We start from the raw sequence: 17,813 nt of genomic DNA on the forward strand, positions 1-17,813 counted from the left end.
GTATCCCCAGTACCCCCAGTACCCCCAGTATCCCCAGTATCCCCAGTACCCCAGTACCCCCATTCCCCCCAGTATCCCCAGTATCCCCAGTACCCCAGTACCCCCAGTACCCCCCCAGTATCCCCAGTACCCCAGTACCCCCAGTACTCCCAGTATCCCCAGTATCCCCAGTATCCCCAGTACCCCCAGTATCCCCAGTACCCCAGTACCCCCATTCCCCCCAGTATCCCCAGTATCCCCAGTACCCCAGTACCCCCAGTACCCCCCCAGTACCCCAGTACCCCCAGTACCCCCAGTACCCCCAGTACCCCCAGTACCCCCCAGTACCCCAGTACCCCAGTACCCCCATTCCCCCCAGTATCCCCAGTATCCCCAGTACCCCAGTACCCCCATTCCCCCCAGTACCCCAGTACCCCCAGTATCCCCAGTATCCCCAGTACCCCCAGTATCCCCAGTACCCCCAGTATCCCCATTCCCCCCAGTACCCCCAGTACCCCCAGTATCCCCAGTATCCCCAGTATCCCCAGTACCCCCAGTATCCCCAGTACCCCAGTACCCCCATTCCCCCCAGTACCCCCAGTATCCCCAGTACCCCAGTCCCCCCATACCTGCTGGCACTGGCGCGTGCCGTCGCGCTCCCTCTGCAGCCTGCGGAGCTCGGCGGGGTCGGGCCGGTGGTCCCCGGGCACCCGGTAGCCCTCGGGCCGGGGGGAGCTGCACATCTCACAGCCCGGCCGGGTGGGCTTGTTCAGGAACGTGCAGCGGGGACACGGCCAGCCCGGCTGGGAACGGGACACGGCAATGGGGCACGGGGGTGTGGGGAACGGGGATGGGAATGGGGATGGGAATGGGGGAATGGGGATGGGGGAATGGGGATGGGGGAATGGGGATGGGAATGGGGATGGGAATGGGGGAATGGGGATGGGGGAATGGGAATGGGAATGGGGATGGGGAATGGGGATGGGGATGGGGGAATGGGGATGGGAATGGGGATGGGAATGGGGGAATGGGGATGGGGGAATGGGGGAATGGGGGAATGGGAATGGGAATGGGGATGGGGAATGGGGATGGGGATGGGGGAATGGGGATGGGAATGGGGGAATGGGGATGGGGGAATGGGGATGGGGGAATGGGGATGGGAATGGGGATGGGAATGGGGGAATGGGGATGGGGGAATGGGGGAATGGGGGAATGGGAATGGGAATGGGGATGGGGAATGGGGATGGGGATGGGGGAATGGGGATGGGAATGGGGATGGGAATGGGGATGGGGATGGGAATGGGGGAATGGGGATGGGAATGGGGATGGGAATGGGGATGGGAATGGGGGAATGGGAATGGGGGAATGGGGGAATGGGGGAATGGGGATGGGAATGGGGGAATGGGAATGGGGGAATGGGGGAATGGGGGAATGGGGATGGGAATGGGGATGGGAATGGGGATGGGGATGGGGATGGGAATGGGGGAATGGGGATGGGAATGGGGATGGGGAATGGGGGAATGGGGATGGGGGAATGGGGATGGGAATGGGGATGGGGAATGGGGATGGGAATGGGGATGGGGAATGGGGGAATGGGAATGGGGGAATGGGGGAATGGGGGAATGGGGGAATGGGGATGGGAATGGGGGAATGGGGGAATGGGAATGGGAATGGGGATGGGGAATGGGGATGGGGATGGGGAATGGGGATGGGAATGGGGATGGGAATGGGGATGGGGAATGGGGGAATGGGAATGGGGGAATGGGGATGGGAATGGGGGAATGGGGATGGGGGAATGGGAATGGGAATGGGGATGGGGAATGGGGATGGGGATGGGGGAATGGGGATGGGAATGGGGATGGGGGAATGGGGATGGGAATGGGGATGGGGGAATGGGGATGGGAATGGGGGAATGGGAATGGGGGATAATGGGGGAATGGGGGAATGGGGGATAATGGGGGAATAGGGATAATGGGAATGGGGGAATGGGAATGGGGGAATGGGGATGGGAATGGGGATGGGGAATGGGGATGGGGATGGGAATGGGGGAATGGGGATGGGGATAATGGGAATGGGGGAATGGGGATGGGGGAATGGGAATGGGGGAATGGGGATGGGGGAATGGGGGAATGGGGATGGGAATGGGGATGGGGAATGGGGATGGGGATGGGGGAATGGGGATGGGAATGGGGATGGGGAATGGGGATGGGGATAATGGGAATGGGGGAATGGGGATGGGGGAATGGGGGAATGGAAATGGGGGAATGGGGGAATGGGAATGGGGGAAATGGGGATAATGGGCATAATGGGGATAATGGGAATGGGGCACGAGGGGCCGTGTGGGACGGGGGAATGGGAATGGGGAAGGGTCCGGCACCCCCAGCCCAGCCCAGCCCCGCCCCCCGTACCTGCTCAGGTGAGAGCAGGGCGGGGTCAGGGGCAGTGTCCAGCCTGGACCACTGGGACTGGGAGCTGGGATCGGGATCGGGGATCGGGGTTTGGGATCAGAGTTCAGGGATTGGGATGAAGGATCAGGGTTTGGGATCAGGTTTGGGATCAGGGATTGGGATCAGGGATCAGGATCAGGATCAGGGATTGGGATGAAGGATCAGGGTTTGGGATCAGGGTTTGGGCTCAGGTTTGGGCTCAGGGATCGGGATCAGGGATCAGGTTTGGGATCTCCCCTCCCCTCCCCTCGCCCCGTACCTGCTCAGGTGAGGCCGGGCGGGGCTCGGCGCCGTCCCGGAGCTGCAGGGAGCCCAGGTGATCCCGCAGGTCCCCGACGTCCCCCGGGACGTCCCCCCCGTCCCCGGAGTCCGGCCCCTCCGCGGGGTCGGGGACACCCCCTGGGGACACGGGATTGATGGGATTGGCATGAACGGGGCAATCAATGGATTGGGAACCAGTAATTAATGGGGTCCTTCATGGGGTCCTTAATGGGGTCCTTCATGGGGTCCTTCATGGGGTCCTTCATGGGGTCCTTAATGGGGGCCTTAATGGGGTCCTTAATGGGGTAGGGGGGCCTTAATGGGGCCGTTAATGGGGTCCTTAATGGGGTAGGGGGACCTTAATGGGGTCCTTAATGGGGTAGGGGGACCTTAATGGGGTCCTTAATGGGGTAGGGGAACCTTAATGGGGTCCTTAATGGGGTAGGGGGGCCTTAATGGGGTCCTTAATGGGGTCCTTAATGGGGTAGGGGAACCTTAATGGGGTCCTTAATGGGGTAGGGGGGCCTTAATGGGGTCCTTAATGGGGTCCTTAATGGGGTAGGGGGACCTTAATGGGGTCCTTAATGGGGTAGGGGGACCTTAATGGGGTCCTTAATGGGGTCCTTAATGGGGTAGGGGAACCTTAATGGGGTCCTTAATGGGGTAGGGGGGCCTTAATGGGGTCCTTAATGGGGTCCTTAATGGGGTAGGGGGACCTTAATGGGGTCCTTAATGGGGTAGGGGGACCTTAATGGGGTCCTTAATGGGGTAGGGGGGCCTTAATGGGGTCCTTAATGGGGTCCTTAATGGGGTAGGGGAACCTTAATGGGGTCCTTAATGGGGTAGGGGGGCCTTAATGGGGTCCTTAATGGGGTCCTTAATGGGGTCCTTAATGGGGTCCTTAATGGGGTAGGGGGGCCTTAATGGGGTCCTTAATGGGGTCCTTAATGGGGTCCTTAATGGGGTCCTTAATGGGGTAGGGGGGCCTTAATGGGGTCCTTAATGGGGTCCTTAATGGGGTCCTTAATGGGGTCCTTAATGGGGTAGGGGGGCCTTAATGGGGTCCTTAATGGGGTCCTTAATGGGGTAGGGGGGCCTTAATGGGGCCGTTAATGGGGCCGTTAATGGGGTCATGAATGGGGTCATGAATGGGGTTATGAATGGGGTCATTAATGAATTGGGTAATTAATGGGGTAATTAATGGGGTCATTAATGGGGTGATTAATGGGGTTATGAATGGAGTCATTAATGGGGTTATGGGGTCATGAATGGGGTAATGAATGGGGTCATTAATGGGGTAAGAGGATAATGGGATAATGGGATAATTAATGGGATAATGGAATAATGGGATAACGAGGTAATTAATAGGGTAATGGAGTAATTAATGGGGTAATGGGATAATGGGGTAATGGGATAAATAATGGGATAATTAATGAAATAATTGGATAATTAATGGGATAATTAATGTGATAATTAGTGGGGTAATGGGATAATGGGATAATTAGTGGCATAATGGGATAATTAGTGGGATAATTAGTGGGATAATTAGTGGGATAATTAGTGGGATGATTAATGGGATAATTAGTGGGATAATTAGTGGGATAATTAATGGGGTATTTAATGGGATAATTAATGGGATAATTAGTGGGATATTTAATGGGATAATTAATGGGATAATTAATGGGATAATTAGTTGGATAATTAGTGGGATAATTAATGGGATATTTAATGGGATGATTAATGGGATAATTAATGGGATAATTAGTGGGATAATTAGTGGGATAATTAGTGGGATAATTAATGGGATAATTAGTGGGATAATTAGTGGGATAATTAATGGGATAATTAGTGGGATAATTAATGGGATATTAAATGGGATAATTAATGGGATAATTAATGGGATAATTAGTGGGATAATTAGTGGGATAATTAATGGGATATTTAATGGGATAATTAATGGGATAATTAATGGGATAATTAGTGGGATAATTAGTGGGATAATTAATGGGATAATTAGTGGGATAATTAGTGGGATAATTAATGGGATAATTAGTGGGATAATTAATGGGATAATTAGTGGGATAATTAGTGGGATAATTAATGGGATAATTAGTGGGATAATTAATGGGATAATTAATGGGATAATTAGTGGGATAATTAGTGGGATAATTAATGGGATAATTAGTGGGATAATTAGTGGGATAATTAGTGGGATAATTAATGGGATAATTAGTGGGATAATTAATGGGATAATTAGTGGGATAATTAGTGGGATAATTAATGGGATAATTAGTGGGATAATTAATGGGATAATTAGTGGGATAATTAGTGGGATAATTAATGGGGTAACGGGATCCACCCGGACAGGGGGGGTGGGAAAGGGAACCGGGCGGGGCGAGGAGGAGGAGGGTGAAGAAGGGAGGGATGGGAGGAAGGAAAAGAACAGGAGCAGGGTGAGGATGAGGATGGTGAGGAAGGAGCAGGGTGAGGATGAGGATGGTGAGGAAGGAGCAGGGTGAGGGTGAGGATGGTGAGGAAGGAGCAGGATCTGTGCGAGGATGATGAGGAGGAAGGAGCAGGGTGAGGAAGGAGCAGAACAAGGACCCCGAGGGCTGTGCCTGTACCTGGGCCCGGTGAGGAAAGAGCAGCAGCAGGAGCAGGATGGGGAGGAAGGAGCAAGGTGAGGATGATGAGGAAGCAGCAGGACGATGAGGAAGGAGCAGGATGATGAGGAAGATGCAGACGACGGCGAGGCGGTGTTACCTGCGCCAGGTGAGGAAGGAGCAGCAGGAAGAGCAGGATGGGGAGGAAGGAGCAAGGTGAGGATGATGATGATGAGGAAGGAGCAAGGTGAGGATGATGAGGAGGAGGAGGAAGCAGCAGGATGATGAGGAAGATGCAGACGACGACGAGGCGGTGTTACCTGGGCCAGGTGAGGAAGGAGCAGCAGGAGGAGCAGGATGGGGAGGAAGGAGCAAGGTGAGGATGATGATGATGAGGAGGAAGCAGCAGGACGATGAGGAAGATGCAGACGATGATGACGAGGCGTTACCTGCCCCAGGTGAGGAAGGAGCAGCAGGAGGAGCAGGATGGGGATGATGATGAGGAAGGAGCAAGGTGAGGATGATGATGATGAGGAAGGAGCAAGGTGAGGATGATGAGGAGGAGGAGGAAGCAGCAGGACGATGAGGAAGATGCAGACGATGATGATGAGGCGTTACCTGCGCCAGGTGAGGAAGGAGCAGCAGGAGGAGCAGGATGGGGAGGAAGGAGCAAGGTGAGGATGATGAGGAGGAGGAGGAAGCAGCAGGACGACGAGGAAGGTGCAGACGACGACGGCGAGGCGGCGTTACCTGCGCCAGGTGAGCCGCTCCCCGCGGCGCGGAGCAGGCCGCGCACCTGCAGCTGGCGGTAGCGCTCGGGGCCCAGCCCCGCGGCCCGCGCCGACAGCAGGAACAGGTGAGCAGGGTCCCCGTGGCGCCGGATGCCGTAGGAGCCCAAGGTGCGCCCGTCCTGGCACAGGCTCTGCCCGATGATCCAGCGCTGCGCCAGGGGGTGGAACCCGTACTGCAGGTACACCTGGGACGGGCACCGAGGGGTCACGCTCAGGGGTGCCGGGGGCATGGGGGAAACCCGTGAGGCCGCAGGTGAGGTCTCAGGTGAGATCCCAGGTGAGCCCCAGGGGAGATTTCACGTGAGACCGAGGGGAGCCCCAGGTGAGACCCCAGGTGATCTCAGGTGAGATCCCAGGTGAGCCACAGGTGAGATCTCAGGTGAGCCACAGGTGAGATCCCAGGTGAGCCACAGGTGAGATCTCAGGTGAGCCACAGGTGAGATCCCAGGTGAGACACAGGTGAGATCTCAGGTGAGCCACAGGTGAGATCCCAGGTGAGACACAGGTGAGCCCCCAGGAGAGACCCCAGGTGATCTCAGGTGAGATCTCAGGTGAGACCCCAGATGAGCCCCAGGTGAGACCCCAGGTGAGATCCCAGGTGAGACCCAGGGGAGATTTCACATGAGACCCAGGGGAGCCCCAGGTGAGCCCCCAGGTGATCTCAGGTGAGATCCCAGGTGAGATCCCAGGTGAGACCCAGGTGATCTAAGGTATCCCGGGTGTCCCCAGGTGAGATCCCAGGTGAGGTCCCAGGTGAGATATCAGGCGAACCCCAGGTGAGATTTCAGGTGAGCCCCACATGAGATCCCAGGTGAGATCCAGAGGAGCCCCAGGTGAGCCCAGGTGTCCCCAGGTGAGCCCAGGTGAGACCCCGGGTGAGCCCAGGTGTCCCCAGGTGAGACCAGGTGAGACCCGAGGTGAGCCCAGGTGTCCCCAGGTGACCCCACATGACCCCAGGTGTCCCCAGGTGAGCCCAGGTGTCCCCAGGTGTCCCCAGGTGAGCCCAGGTGAGCCGTACCTGCTCCTTGAGGCTGCTGATGCTCAGGTGAGGCTGAACCTGCAGGGTGATGCTGGCAGAGGAGGTGGCATCCTCCACCCCCACCGGCATACTGGGAACAGTGGGAGATACTGGGATGTGAGACTGGGCATGCTGGGAACAGTGGGAGATACTGGGATGGCAGACTGGGCATACTGGGAACAGTGGGAGATACTGGGATGGGAGACTGGGCATACTGGGAACAGTGGGAGATACTGGGATGGGAGACTGGGCATACTGGGAACAGTGGGAGATACTGGGATGGCAGACTGGGCATACTGGGAACAGTGGGAGATACTGGGATGTGAGACTGGGCATACTGGGAACAGTGGGAGATACTGGGATGTGAGACTGGGCATACTGGGAACAGTGGGAGATACTGGGATGTGAGACTGGGCATACTGGGAACACTGGGAGAAACTGGGAAGTGAGACTGGGCATACTGGGAACACTGGGAGATACTGGGATGTGAGACTGGGCATACTGGGAACAGTGGGAGGAGGGAGGAAGAGGAGGGGATTGTGTGGGGAGGAAGAGGAGGAGGAAGAGGAGGAGGAAGAGGAGGAGGAAGAGGAGGAGGAAGGCAGGAGATGAGGATGGGGAAGAGGATGGGGACAGGAGGGTGGGAACGATGACAACGACAACGAGGATGAGGATGATGAGGAGGAAGGCAGAGGATGAGGAAGGCAGAACGATGATGAGGAAGGCGGCGTGATGATGATGATGATGGTGAGGAAGGCGGCATGAGGTTGAGGATGATGAAGATGATGATGAGGAGGAGGATGAGGATGAAGAGTAGGAGGATGAGGAGGATGATAAGGATGATGATGAAGATGAGGAGGATGAGGAGAAGGAAGATAATGATGATGATGAGGATGATGAGGATGAAGAGGAGGAGAATGACGAGGATGGTGATGAGGATGATGACAATGATGAGGATGAGGAGGATGAGGAAGATGAGGATGATGATGAGGAGGAGGATGAGGAGGATGAGGAGGGTGATGATGATGAGGAGGGTGATGATGAGGAGGAGGAGGATGAGGAGGAGGAGGAGGATGAGGAGGAGGAGGAGGAGGATGAGGAGGATGAAGATGTGGATGATGATGAGGATGAGGATGAGGAGGATGAAGAGGAGGGTGATGATGAGGAGGAGGATGAGGAGGGTGACGATGACGATGATGAGGAGGGTGACGATGAGGAGGAGGAGGAGGATGATGAGGATGAGGATGAGGAGGGTGACGATGAGGAGGAGGAGGAGGAAGGCTGCCGGGCCCCTGACCTGATGTGGGCTCCGGGCTCGCCGTCCCTCAGGGTCACGCCGAGCTCCGCGCGTCTCCGAGCCAGCGCCACCGCGGCACGCGCCGCCCCCGCCGCGTCACCCTGAGAGATGGACCGGGACAGCAGCAGGGCCTGCTCCTCTGGGGACAGCGGGGACAGCGTCACCGGCACACGGACGGACACACGGACACACACACGGACACACGGACACACACACGGACACACACACGGACACACGGACACAGGGACACACACAGGGACACACGGACACACACAGGGACACACGGACACACACAGGGACACACACAGGGACACACGGACACACACAGGGACACACACACGGACACACGGACACAGGGACACACACAGGGACACACGGACACACACAGGGACACACACACAGGGACACACACACGGACACACGGACACAGGGACACACACAGGGACACACGGACACAGGGACACACACAGGGACACACGGACACACACAGGGACACACACACGGACACACACAGGGACACACGGACACACACAGGGACACACGGACACACACAGGGACACACACACGGACACACGGACACAGGGACACACACAGGGACACACGGACACAGGGACACACACAGGGACACACGGACACACACAGGGACACACGGACACACACAGGGACACAGGGACACACACACGGACACACACAGGGACACACACAGGGACACACACAGGGACACACACAGGGACACACACAGGGACACACGGACACACACAGGGACACACGGACACAGGGACACACACAGGGACACACACAGGGACACACGGACACACACAGGGACACACGGACACACACAGGGACACACGGACACAGGGACACACACAGGGACACACACAGGGACACACGGACACACACAGGGACACACACAGGGACACACGGACACACACAGGGACACACACAGGGACACACGGACACACACAGGGACACACACACGGACACACACAGGGACACACAGACACACACAGGGACACACACAGGGACACAGGGACACACACAGGGACACACACAGGGACACACACAGGGACACACACAGGGACACACACAGGGACACACGGACACACACAGGGACACACGGACACACACAGGGACACACACACGGACACACACAGGGACACACAGACACACACAGGGACACACACAGGGACACACACAGGGACACACACAGGGACACACACAGGGACACACACACGGACACACACAGGGACACACAGACACACACAGGGACACACACAGGGACACACGGACACACACAGGGACACACACAGGGACACACACAGGGACACACACAGGGACACACAGACACACACAGGGACACACGGACACACACACGGACACACACAGGGACACACGGACACACACAGGGACACACAGACACACACAGGGACACACAGACACACACAGGGACACACACAGGGACACAGGGACACACACAGGGACACACACACGGACACACACAGGGACACACACACGGACACACACAGGGACACACAGACACACACAGGGACACACACAGGGACACAGGGACACACACAGGGACACACACACGGACACACGGACACAGGGACACACACAGGGACACACGGACACAGGGACACACACAGGGACACACGGACACACACAGGGACACACGGACACACACAGGGACACAGGGACACACACACGGACACACACAGGGACACACACAGGGACACACACAGGGACACACACAGGGACACACACAGGGACACACGGACACACACAGGGACACACGGACACAGGGACACACACAGGGACACACACAGGGACACACGGACACACACAGGGACACACACACGGACACACGGACACACACAGGGACACACGGACACACACAGGGACACACGGACACAGGGACACACACAGGGACACACACAGGGACACACGGACACACACAGGGACACACGGACACACACAGGGACACACGGACACAGGGACACACACAGGGACACACACAGGGACACACGGACACACACAGGGACACACACAGGGACACACGGACACACACAGGGACACACACAGGGACACACGGACACACACAGGGACACACACACGGACACACACAGGGACACACAGACACACACAGGGACACACACAGGGACACAGGGACACACACAGGGACACACACAGGGACACACACAGGGACACACACAGGGACACACGGACACACACAGGGACACACGGACACACACAGGGACACACACACGGACACACACAGGGACACACAGACACACACAGGGACACACACAGGGACACACACAGGGACACACACACGGACACACACAGGGACACACAGACACACACAGGGACACACACAGGGACACACGGACACACACAGGGACACACACAGGGACACACACAGGGACACACACACGGACACACACAGGGACACACAGACACACACAGGGACACACGGACACACACACGGACACACACAGGGACACACGGACACACACAGGGACACACGGACACACACAGGGACACACAGACACACACAGGGACACACACAGGGACACAGGGACACACACAGGGACACACACACGGACACACACAGGGACACACACACGGACACACACAGGGACACACAGACACACACAGGGACACACACAGGGACACAGGGACACACACAGGGACACACACAGGGACACACACAGGGACACACACACGGACACACACAGGGACACACAGACACACACAGGGACACACACAGGGACACAGGGACACACACAGGGACACACACACGGACACACGGACACAGGGACACACACAGGGACACACGGACACAGGGACACACACAGGGACACACGGACACACACAGGGACACACGGACACACACAGGGACACAGGGACACACACACGGACACACACAGGGACACACACAGGGACACACACAGGGACACACACAGGGACACACGGACACACACAGGGACACACGGACACAGGGACACACACAGGGACACACACAGGGACACACGGACACACACAGGGACACACACACGGACACACGGACACACACAGGGACACACGGACACACACAGGGACACACGGACACAGGGACACACACAGGGACACACACAGGGACACACGGACACACACAGGGACACACACAGGGACACACGGACACACACAGGGACACACACACGGACACACACAGGGACACACACAGGGACACACACAGGGACACACACAGGGACACAGGGACACACACAGGGACACACACAGGGACACACACAGGGACACACACACGGACACACACAGGGACACACAGACACACACAGGGACACACACAGGGACACACGGACACACACAGGGACACACACAGGGACACACACAGGGACACACACACGGACACACACAGGGACACACAGACACACACAGGGACACACGGACACACACACGGACACACACAGGGACACACGGACACACACAGGGACACACAGACACACACAGGGACACACACAGGGACACAGGGACACACACAGGGACACACACACGGACACACACAGGGACACACAGACACACACAGGGACACACACAGGGACACAGGGACACACACAGGGACACACACACGGACACACACAGGGACACACACACGGACACACACAGGGACACACAGACACACACAGGGACACACACAGGGACACACACAGGGACACACACAGGGACACACACACGGACACACACAGGGACACACAGACACACACAGGGACACACACAGGGACACAGGGACACACACAGGGACACACGGACACACACAGGGACACACACAGGGACACACGGACACACACAGGGACACACGGACACACACAGACACACACAGGGACACACACAGGGACACAGGGACACACACAGGGACACACACACGGACACACACAGGGACACACGGACACACACAGGGACACACACAGGGACACACGGACACACACAGGGACACACACAGGGACACACACACGGACACACACAGGGACACACGGACACACACAGGGACACACACACGGACACACGGACACAGGGACACACGGACACACACAGGGACACACACACAGGGACACACACAGGGACACACGGACACACACAGGGACACACACAGGGACACACACAGGGACACACACAGGGACACACACAGGGACACACGGACACAGGCACACACGGACACACACAGGGACACACACACAGGGACACACGGACAGGATGACACCCAGAGACACCCAGGGTGGGAATGGGGACAATGGAGACACCGAGGGGACACTGGGGGGATACTGGGGGGATACTGGGGGATACTGGGGGATACTGGGGGATACTGGGGGGATAATGGGGGATACTGGGGGGATACTGGGGGATACTGGGGGATACTGGGGAGATACTGGGGGATACTGGGGCATACTGGGGGATGCTGGGGGGATACTGGGGGATGCTGGGGGGATACTGGGGGGATAATGGGGGATACTGGGGGATACTGGGGGGATACTGGGGGATGCTGGGACATACTGGGGGATGCTGGGGGGATACTGGGGGATACTGGGGGATACTGGGGGGATAATGGGGGATACTGGGGGATACTGGGGGGATACTGGGGGATACTGGGGGATGCTGGGGGGATAATGGGGGATGCTGGGGGGTACTGGGGGGATACTGGGGGGATACTGGGGGGATACTGGGGGATACTGGGGGGATACTGGGGGATAATGGGGGATACTGGGGGATAATGGGGGGATAATGGGGGATACTGGGGGATACTGGGGGGATACTGGGGGATGCTGGGGGGATACTGGGGGGATACTGGGGGATACTGGGGGGATACTGGGGGGATACTGGGGGGATACTGGGGGATACTGGGGGATACTGGGGGGATACTGGGGGATACTGGGGGGATACTGGGGGGATACTGGGGGGATACTGGGGGATACTGGGGGGATACTGGGGGATACTGGGGCATACTGGGGGATGCTGGGGGGATACTGGGGGATACTGGGGGATGCTGGGGGGATACTGGGGGGATAATGGGGGATACTGGGGGATACTGGGGGGATACTGGGGGGATACTGGGGGATGCTGGGGCATGCTGGGGGGATACTGGGGGGATACTGGGGGATACTGGGGGGATACTGGGGGATGCTGGGGGATGCTGGGGGGATAATGGGGGATGCTGGGGGGTACTGGGGGGATACTGGGGGGATACTGGGGGGATACTGGGGGATACTGGGGGGATACTGGGGGATAATGGGGGATACTGGGGGATAATGGGGGATAATGGGGGATACTGGGGGATACTGGGGGATACTGGGGGATACTGGGGGATGCTGGGGGGATACTGGGGGATGCTGGGGGGATACTGGGGGATACTGGGGGATGCTGGGGGGATACTGGGGGATACTGGGGGATACTGGGGGGATACTGGGGGGACACTGGGGGGATACTGGGGGGATACTGGGGGATAATGGGGGATAATGGGGGATACTGGGGGATACTGGGGGGACAGGAGGTGACACCAGGTGAGGTCCCAGGGGGATTTCAGGGAACGTCCCCACCCCCATCCCTACAGAGGTGGCACTTGGGGACACGGGAGGGGCTGTCCCTGTCCCCCGCAATTCCCGAATTCCCGGAATTCCCGGATACCCGGATTCCCCAATTCCCAAATTCCCAGATTCCCAGATTCCCAGATTCCCCAATTCCCGAATTCCCGGAATTCCCAGATCCCCAGATTCCCGAATTCCTCGATTCCCAGAATTCCCGAATTCCTGGAATTCCCGGATTCCCAGAATTCCCGGATTCCCAGAATTACCAGAATTCCCGGATACCTTAATTCCCGGATTCCCAGAATTCTCGGATACCCGAATTCCTGAATTCCCAGATTCCCAGAATTCCCAGAATTCCTGGATTCCCGAATTCCTGAATTCCCAGATTCCCAGAATTCCCAGATACCCGAATTCCCAGAATTCCCAGAATTCCCAGAATTCCCGGATTCCCAAATTCCAAAATTCCCAGATTCCCAGAATTCCCGGATTCCCGAATTCCTGAATTCCCAGATTCCCAGAATTCCCGGATTCCCGAATTCCCAGAATTCCCGGATTTCCGAATTCCCAGAATTCCCAGAATTCCCAGAATTCCCGGATACCTGTCTGTGCCAGCTCCAGGAGCTGCGCCTGCTCCGTGTCCTGCTCGGGATCCTCAGGGGGTGCCACCAGCGATGTCCCCGTGTCACCCTCGAGCGCTGCGGGGGCACGGTGGGGACGGGGCTGGCACCGCTGTCACCAGCCCCGTGTCACTGTCCCTGTCCCTGTCCCCGTGTCACTGTCCCCCTGTCCCCGTGTCACTGTCCCCATGCCCCTGTCCCTGTCCCTGTCCCCGTGTCACTGTCCCCATGCCCCTGTCCCTGTCCCTGTCCCCGTGTCACTGTCCCCCTGTCCCCCTGTCCCTGTCCCTGTCCCCGTGTCACTGTCCCCATGCCCCTGTCCCTGTCCCTGTCCCCGTGTCACTGTCCCCCTGTCCCCGTGTCACTGTCCCTGTCCCTGTCCCCGTGTCACTGTCCCCATGCCCCTGTCCCTGTCCCTGTCCCCGTGTCACTGTCCCCCTGTCCCCCCTGTCCCTGTCCCTGTCCCCGTGTCACTGTCCCCATGCCCCTGTCCCTGTCCCCGTGTCACTGTCCCCCTGTCCCCGTGTCACTGTCCCTGTCCCTGTCCCCGTGTCACTGTCCCCCTGTCCCCGTGTCACTGTCCCTGTCCCTGTCCCCGTGTCACTGTCCCCATGCCCCTGTCCCTGTCCCTGTCCCCGTGTCACTGTCCCTGTCCCTGTCCCCGTGTCACTGTCCCCATGCCCCTGTCCCTGTCCCTGTCCCCGTGTCACTGTCCCCCTGTCCCCGTGTCACTGTCCCTGTCCCTGTCCCCGTGTCACTGTCCCCATGTCCCTGTCCCTGTCCCCGTGTCACTGTCCCCATGTCCCCGTGTCACTGTCCCTGTCCCTGTCCCCGTGTCACTGTCCCCATGCCCCTGTCCCTGTCCCTGTCCCCGTGTCACTGTCCCCCTGTCCCCCTGTCCCTGTCCCTGTCCCCGTGTCACTGTCCCCCTGCCCCTGTCCCTGTCCCTGTCCCCGTGTCACTGTCCCCCTGTCCCCGTGTCCCTGTCCCTGTCCCCGTGTCACTGTCCCCATGTCCCTGTCCCTGTCCCCATGTCCCTGTCCCTGTCCCCATGTCCCCATGTCCCTGTCCCTGTCCCCGTGTCACTGTCCCCATGTCCCTGTCCCCCTGTCCCTGTGTCCCTGTCCCCCTGTCCCTGTCCCCCTGTCCCCATGTCCCTGTCCCCCTGTCCCCGTGTCCCCCTGTCCCTGTCCCTGTGTCCCCATGTCCCTGTCCCCATGTCCCCGTGTCCCCCTGTCCCTGTCCCCGTGTCCCCCTGTCCCTGTCCCCGTGTCCCCATGTCCCCCTGTCCCTGTCCCCCTGTCCCTGTCCCCGTGTCCCCACGTCCCTGTCCCTGTGTCCCCATGTCCCTGTCCCCATGTCCCCGTGTCCCCATGTCCCCCTGTCCCTGTCCCCCTGTCCCTGTCCCCGTGTCCCCATGTCCCCCTGTCCCTGTCCCCCTGTCCCTGTCCCCGTGTCCCCACGTCCCTGTCCCACCTCTCCGTGCCTCCCTCAGGGAGCTGCTCAGCACTGTCCACCACTGCTGGGCCTCGCGCTCCTCGGGGAACCGCAGTGCCACCGTCCCCGATGTCCCCGATGTCCCCGCTGTCCCCTCTGTCCCTGCTGTCCCCTCTGTCCCCTCGGGTGGCAGCTGCAGCTCGTGGCTCGTGGGGCCGCACACTCGGTAGGAAACGTCCCGCAGGTCAAACTCGGCCAGGGGCTGCAGGGGACATGGGGACAGGGGACATGGGGACAGGGACAGGGGACAGGGGACATGGGGACAGGGACAGGGACAGGGGATAGGGGATAGGAATGGGGACAGGGGACATGGGGACACGGATGGGGACAGGGGACATGGACACATGGGGACAGGGATGGGGACAAGGGACCGGAAACAGGGACGGGGACAGGAGACATGAGGAGAGGGATGGGGGACAGGGGACATGGACAGGGGACATGGGGACACGGATGGGGACAGGGACATGGGGACAGGGGACATGGGGACATGGGGACAGGGACAGGGGATAGGAATGAGGACAGGGGACATGGGGACACGGATGGGGACAGGGACATGGGAACAGGGACATGCATGGGGACAGGGACATGGGCACATGGGGACAGGGGACAGGGGATAGGAATGGGGACAGGGGGACATGGGGACATGGGGACAGGGGGACAGGAAACAGGGATGGGGACAGGGACATGGGCACATGGGGACACGGATGGGTACAGGGGACAGGGAACACGGGACATGGGGACAGGGGGACATGGGGACAGGGACAGAGGGGTCACCTCGGGGTCCCCACCGGCTCTGAACAGCCCCTGACCCACTGGGAGGGTCTGGTGACCCCTGAGATGTCCTGGTCCCTCCTGGGGGCCCCTGGTCACCCTTGGGGTGCCCCGGTCACTCTCGGGGTACCCTGAGCCCCTCGCGGACGTGTCCCCATCTCTGTCCCTTGTCCCTGTCCATGGCCGCAGGGGACACCGCACGATCCCGGGGCTAGGGGGGTCCCATCCTTCCCAAACCCCGGGACCTCCCCCCGCCCCCCAAACTCCGCCAGATCCACGGGACCGGCCCCGGAACGCCCGGGGAAAGCCCCGCCCCCTCCCCCTCCCCCTCCCCTCCCACCCCCCCGAACCCCGGGGCGACCCCGCGGGCCCCTCCCCCGCCCCCTCCCCTTCCCCTCACCGCGCCGCCCCCCGCCTCCGGCAGCCGCAGGCCCAGGCGGAAGCGGCGCCGGCCGTCGGCTCCCGGTTGCACGCTGAGCTGCAGGCGGAGCGCGGCGCCGGCGTCGGGTAGGAGGCGGCAGGGCGCGGCCAGCTCCGCCCGGGCCGCCATCAACACCGTGGGGGGCGCGGCTGCCGGGCCCGGGCCGGGCGCTCCGGGCGCCGCCATGGCGGCCCCGCCACTTCCGGTCTCCCGCCCGGGCGGTCCGGCAGCCAAAGGGCACCGTTCCGGGGGGGGGCCGCCGGGAAACGCGGCCGCGCGCGGGAGAGTTCCGCGGGAGGAGAGTTCCGCCGCGGCCACGCCCCTGGCCGCGCCTCCGCCCCGCTTTGATTGACAGCTGCTCCCCCCTTCTTTGTCCGCGCCAGCCAATCAGGGCGCCGAGCGCCCCCGCGGTGGGTGGGACCGTGGGCTCTGCGCTGACTGACGTTGGACTTAGCCAATGAAAGGCGAGCGAGGCGGTGATTGACAGGTGTCCTCTCCAATGGGGTCGCGGGCGGCGGGCGCCGCTCGGGCGGGG

The 17,813-nt window shown here is 59.7% G+C and overlaps 1 protein-coding gene across 1 annotated transcript; it reads right to left on the minus strand.

Moving 5' to 3' along the window:
• Positions 1-608: 608 nt before the first annotated feature.
• LOC134057080 (ranBP-type and C3HC4-type zinc finger-containing protein 1-like) lies at positions 609-17,575 on the minus strand (the record flags this gene model as incomplete). The annotated part of the gene is made up of 8 exons (XM_062514101.1): positions 17,258-17,575; positions 16,066-16,288; positions 14,572-14,667; positions 8,397-8,535; positions 7,100-7,190; positions 6,041-6,266; positions 2,686-2,825; positions 609-782 (listed from the first exon to the last, which is right to left on the minus strand). Coding segments are annotated over exons 1-8 (1,296 nt in total), but the record flags the coding sequence as incomplete, so codon positions are not given.
• Positions 17,576-17,813: the final 238 nt, after the last annotated feature.

This window comes from Cinclus cinclus (genome assembly GCF_963662255.1).
Source record: "Cinclus cinclus chromosome 1 unlocalized genomic scaffold, bCinCin1.1 SUPER_1_unloc_2, whole genome shotgun sequence".
In the NCBI taxonomy this organism is placed as follows: domain Eukaryota; kingdom Metazoa; phylum Chordata; class Aves; order Passeriformes; family Cinclidae; genus Cinclus; species Cinclus cinclus.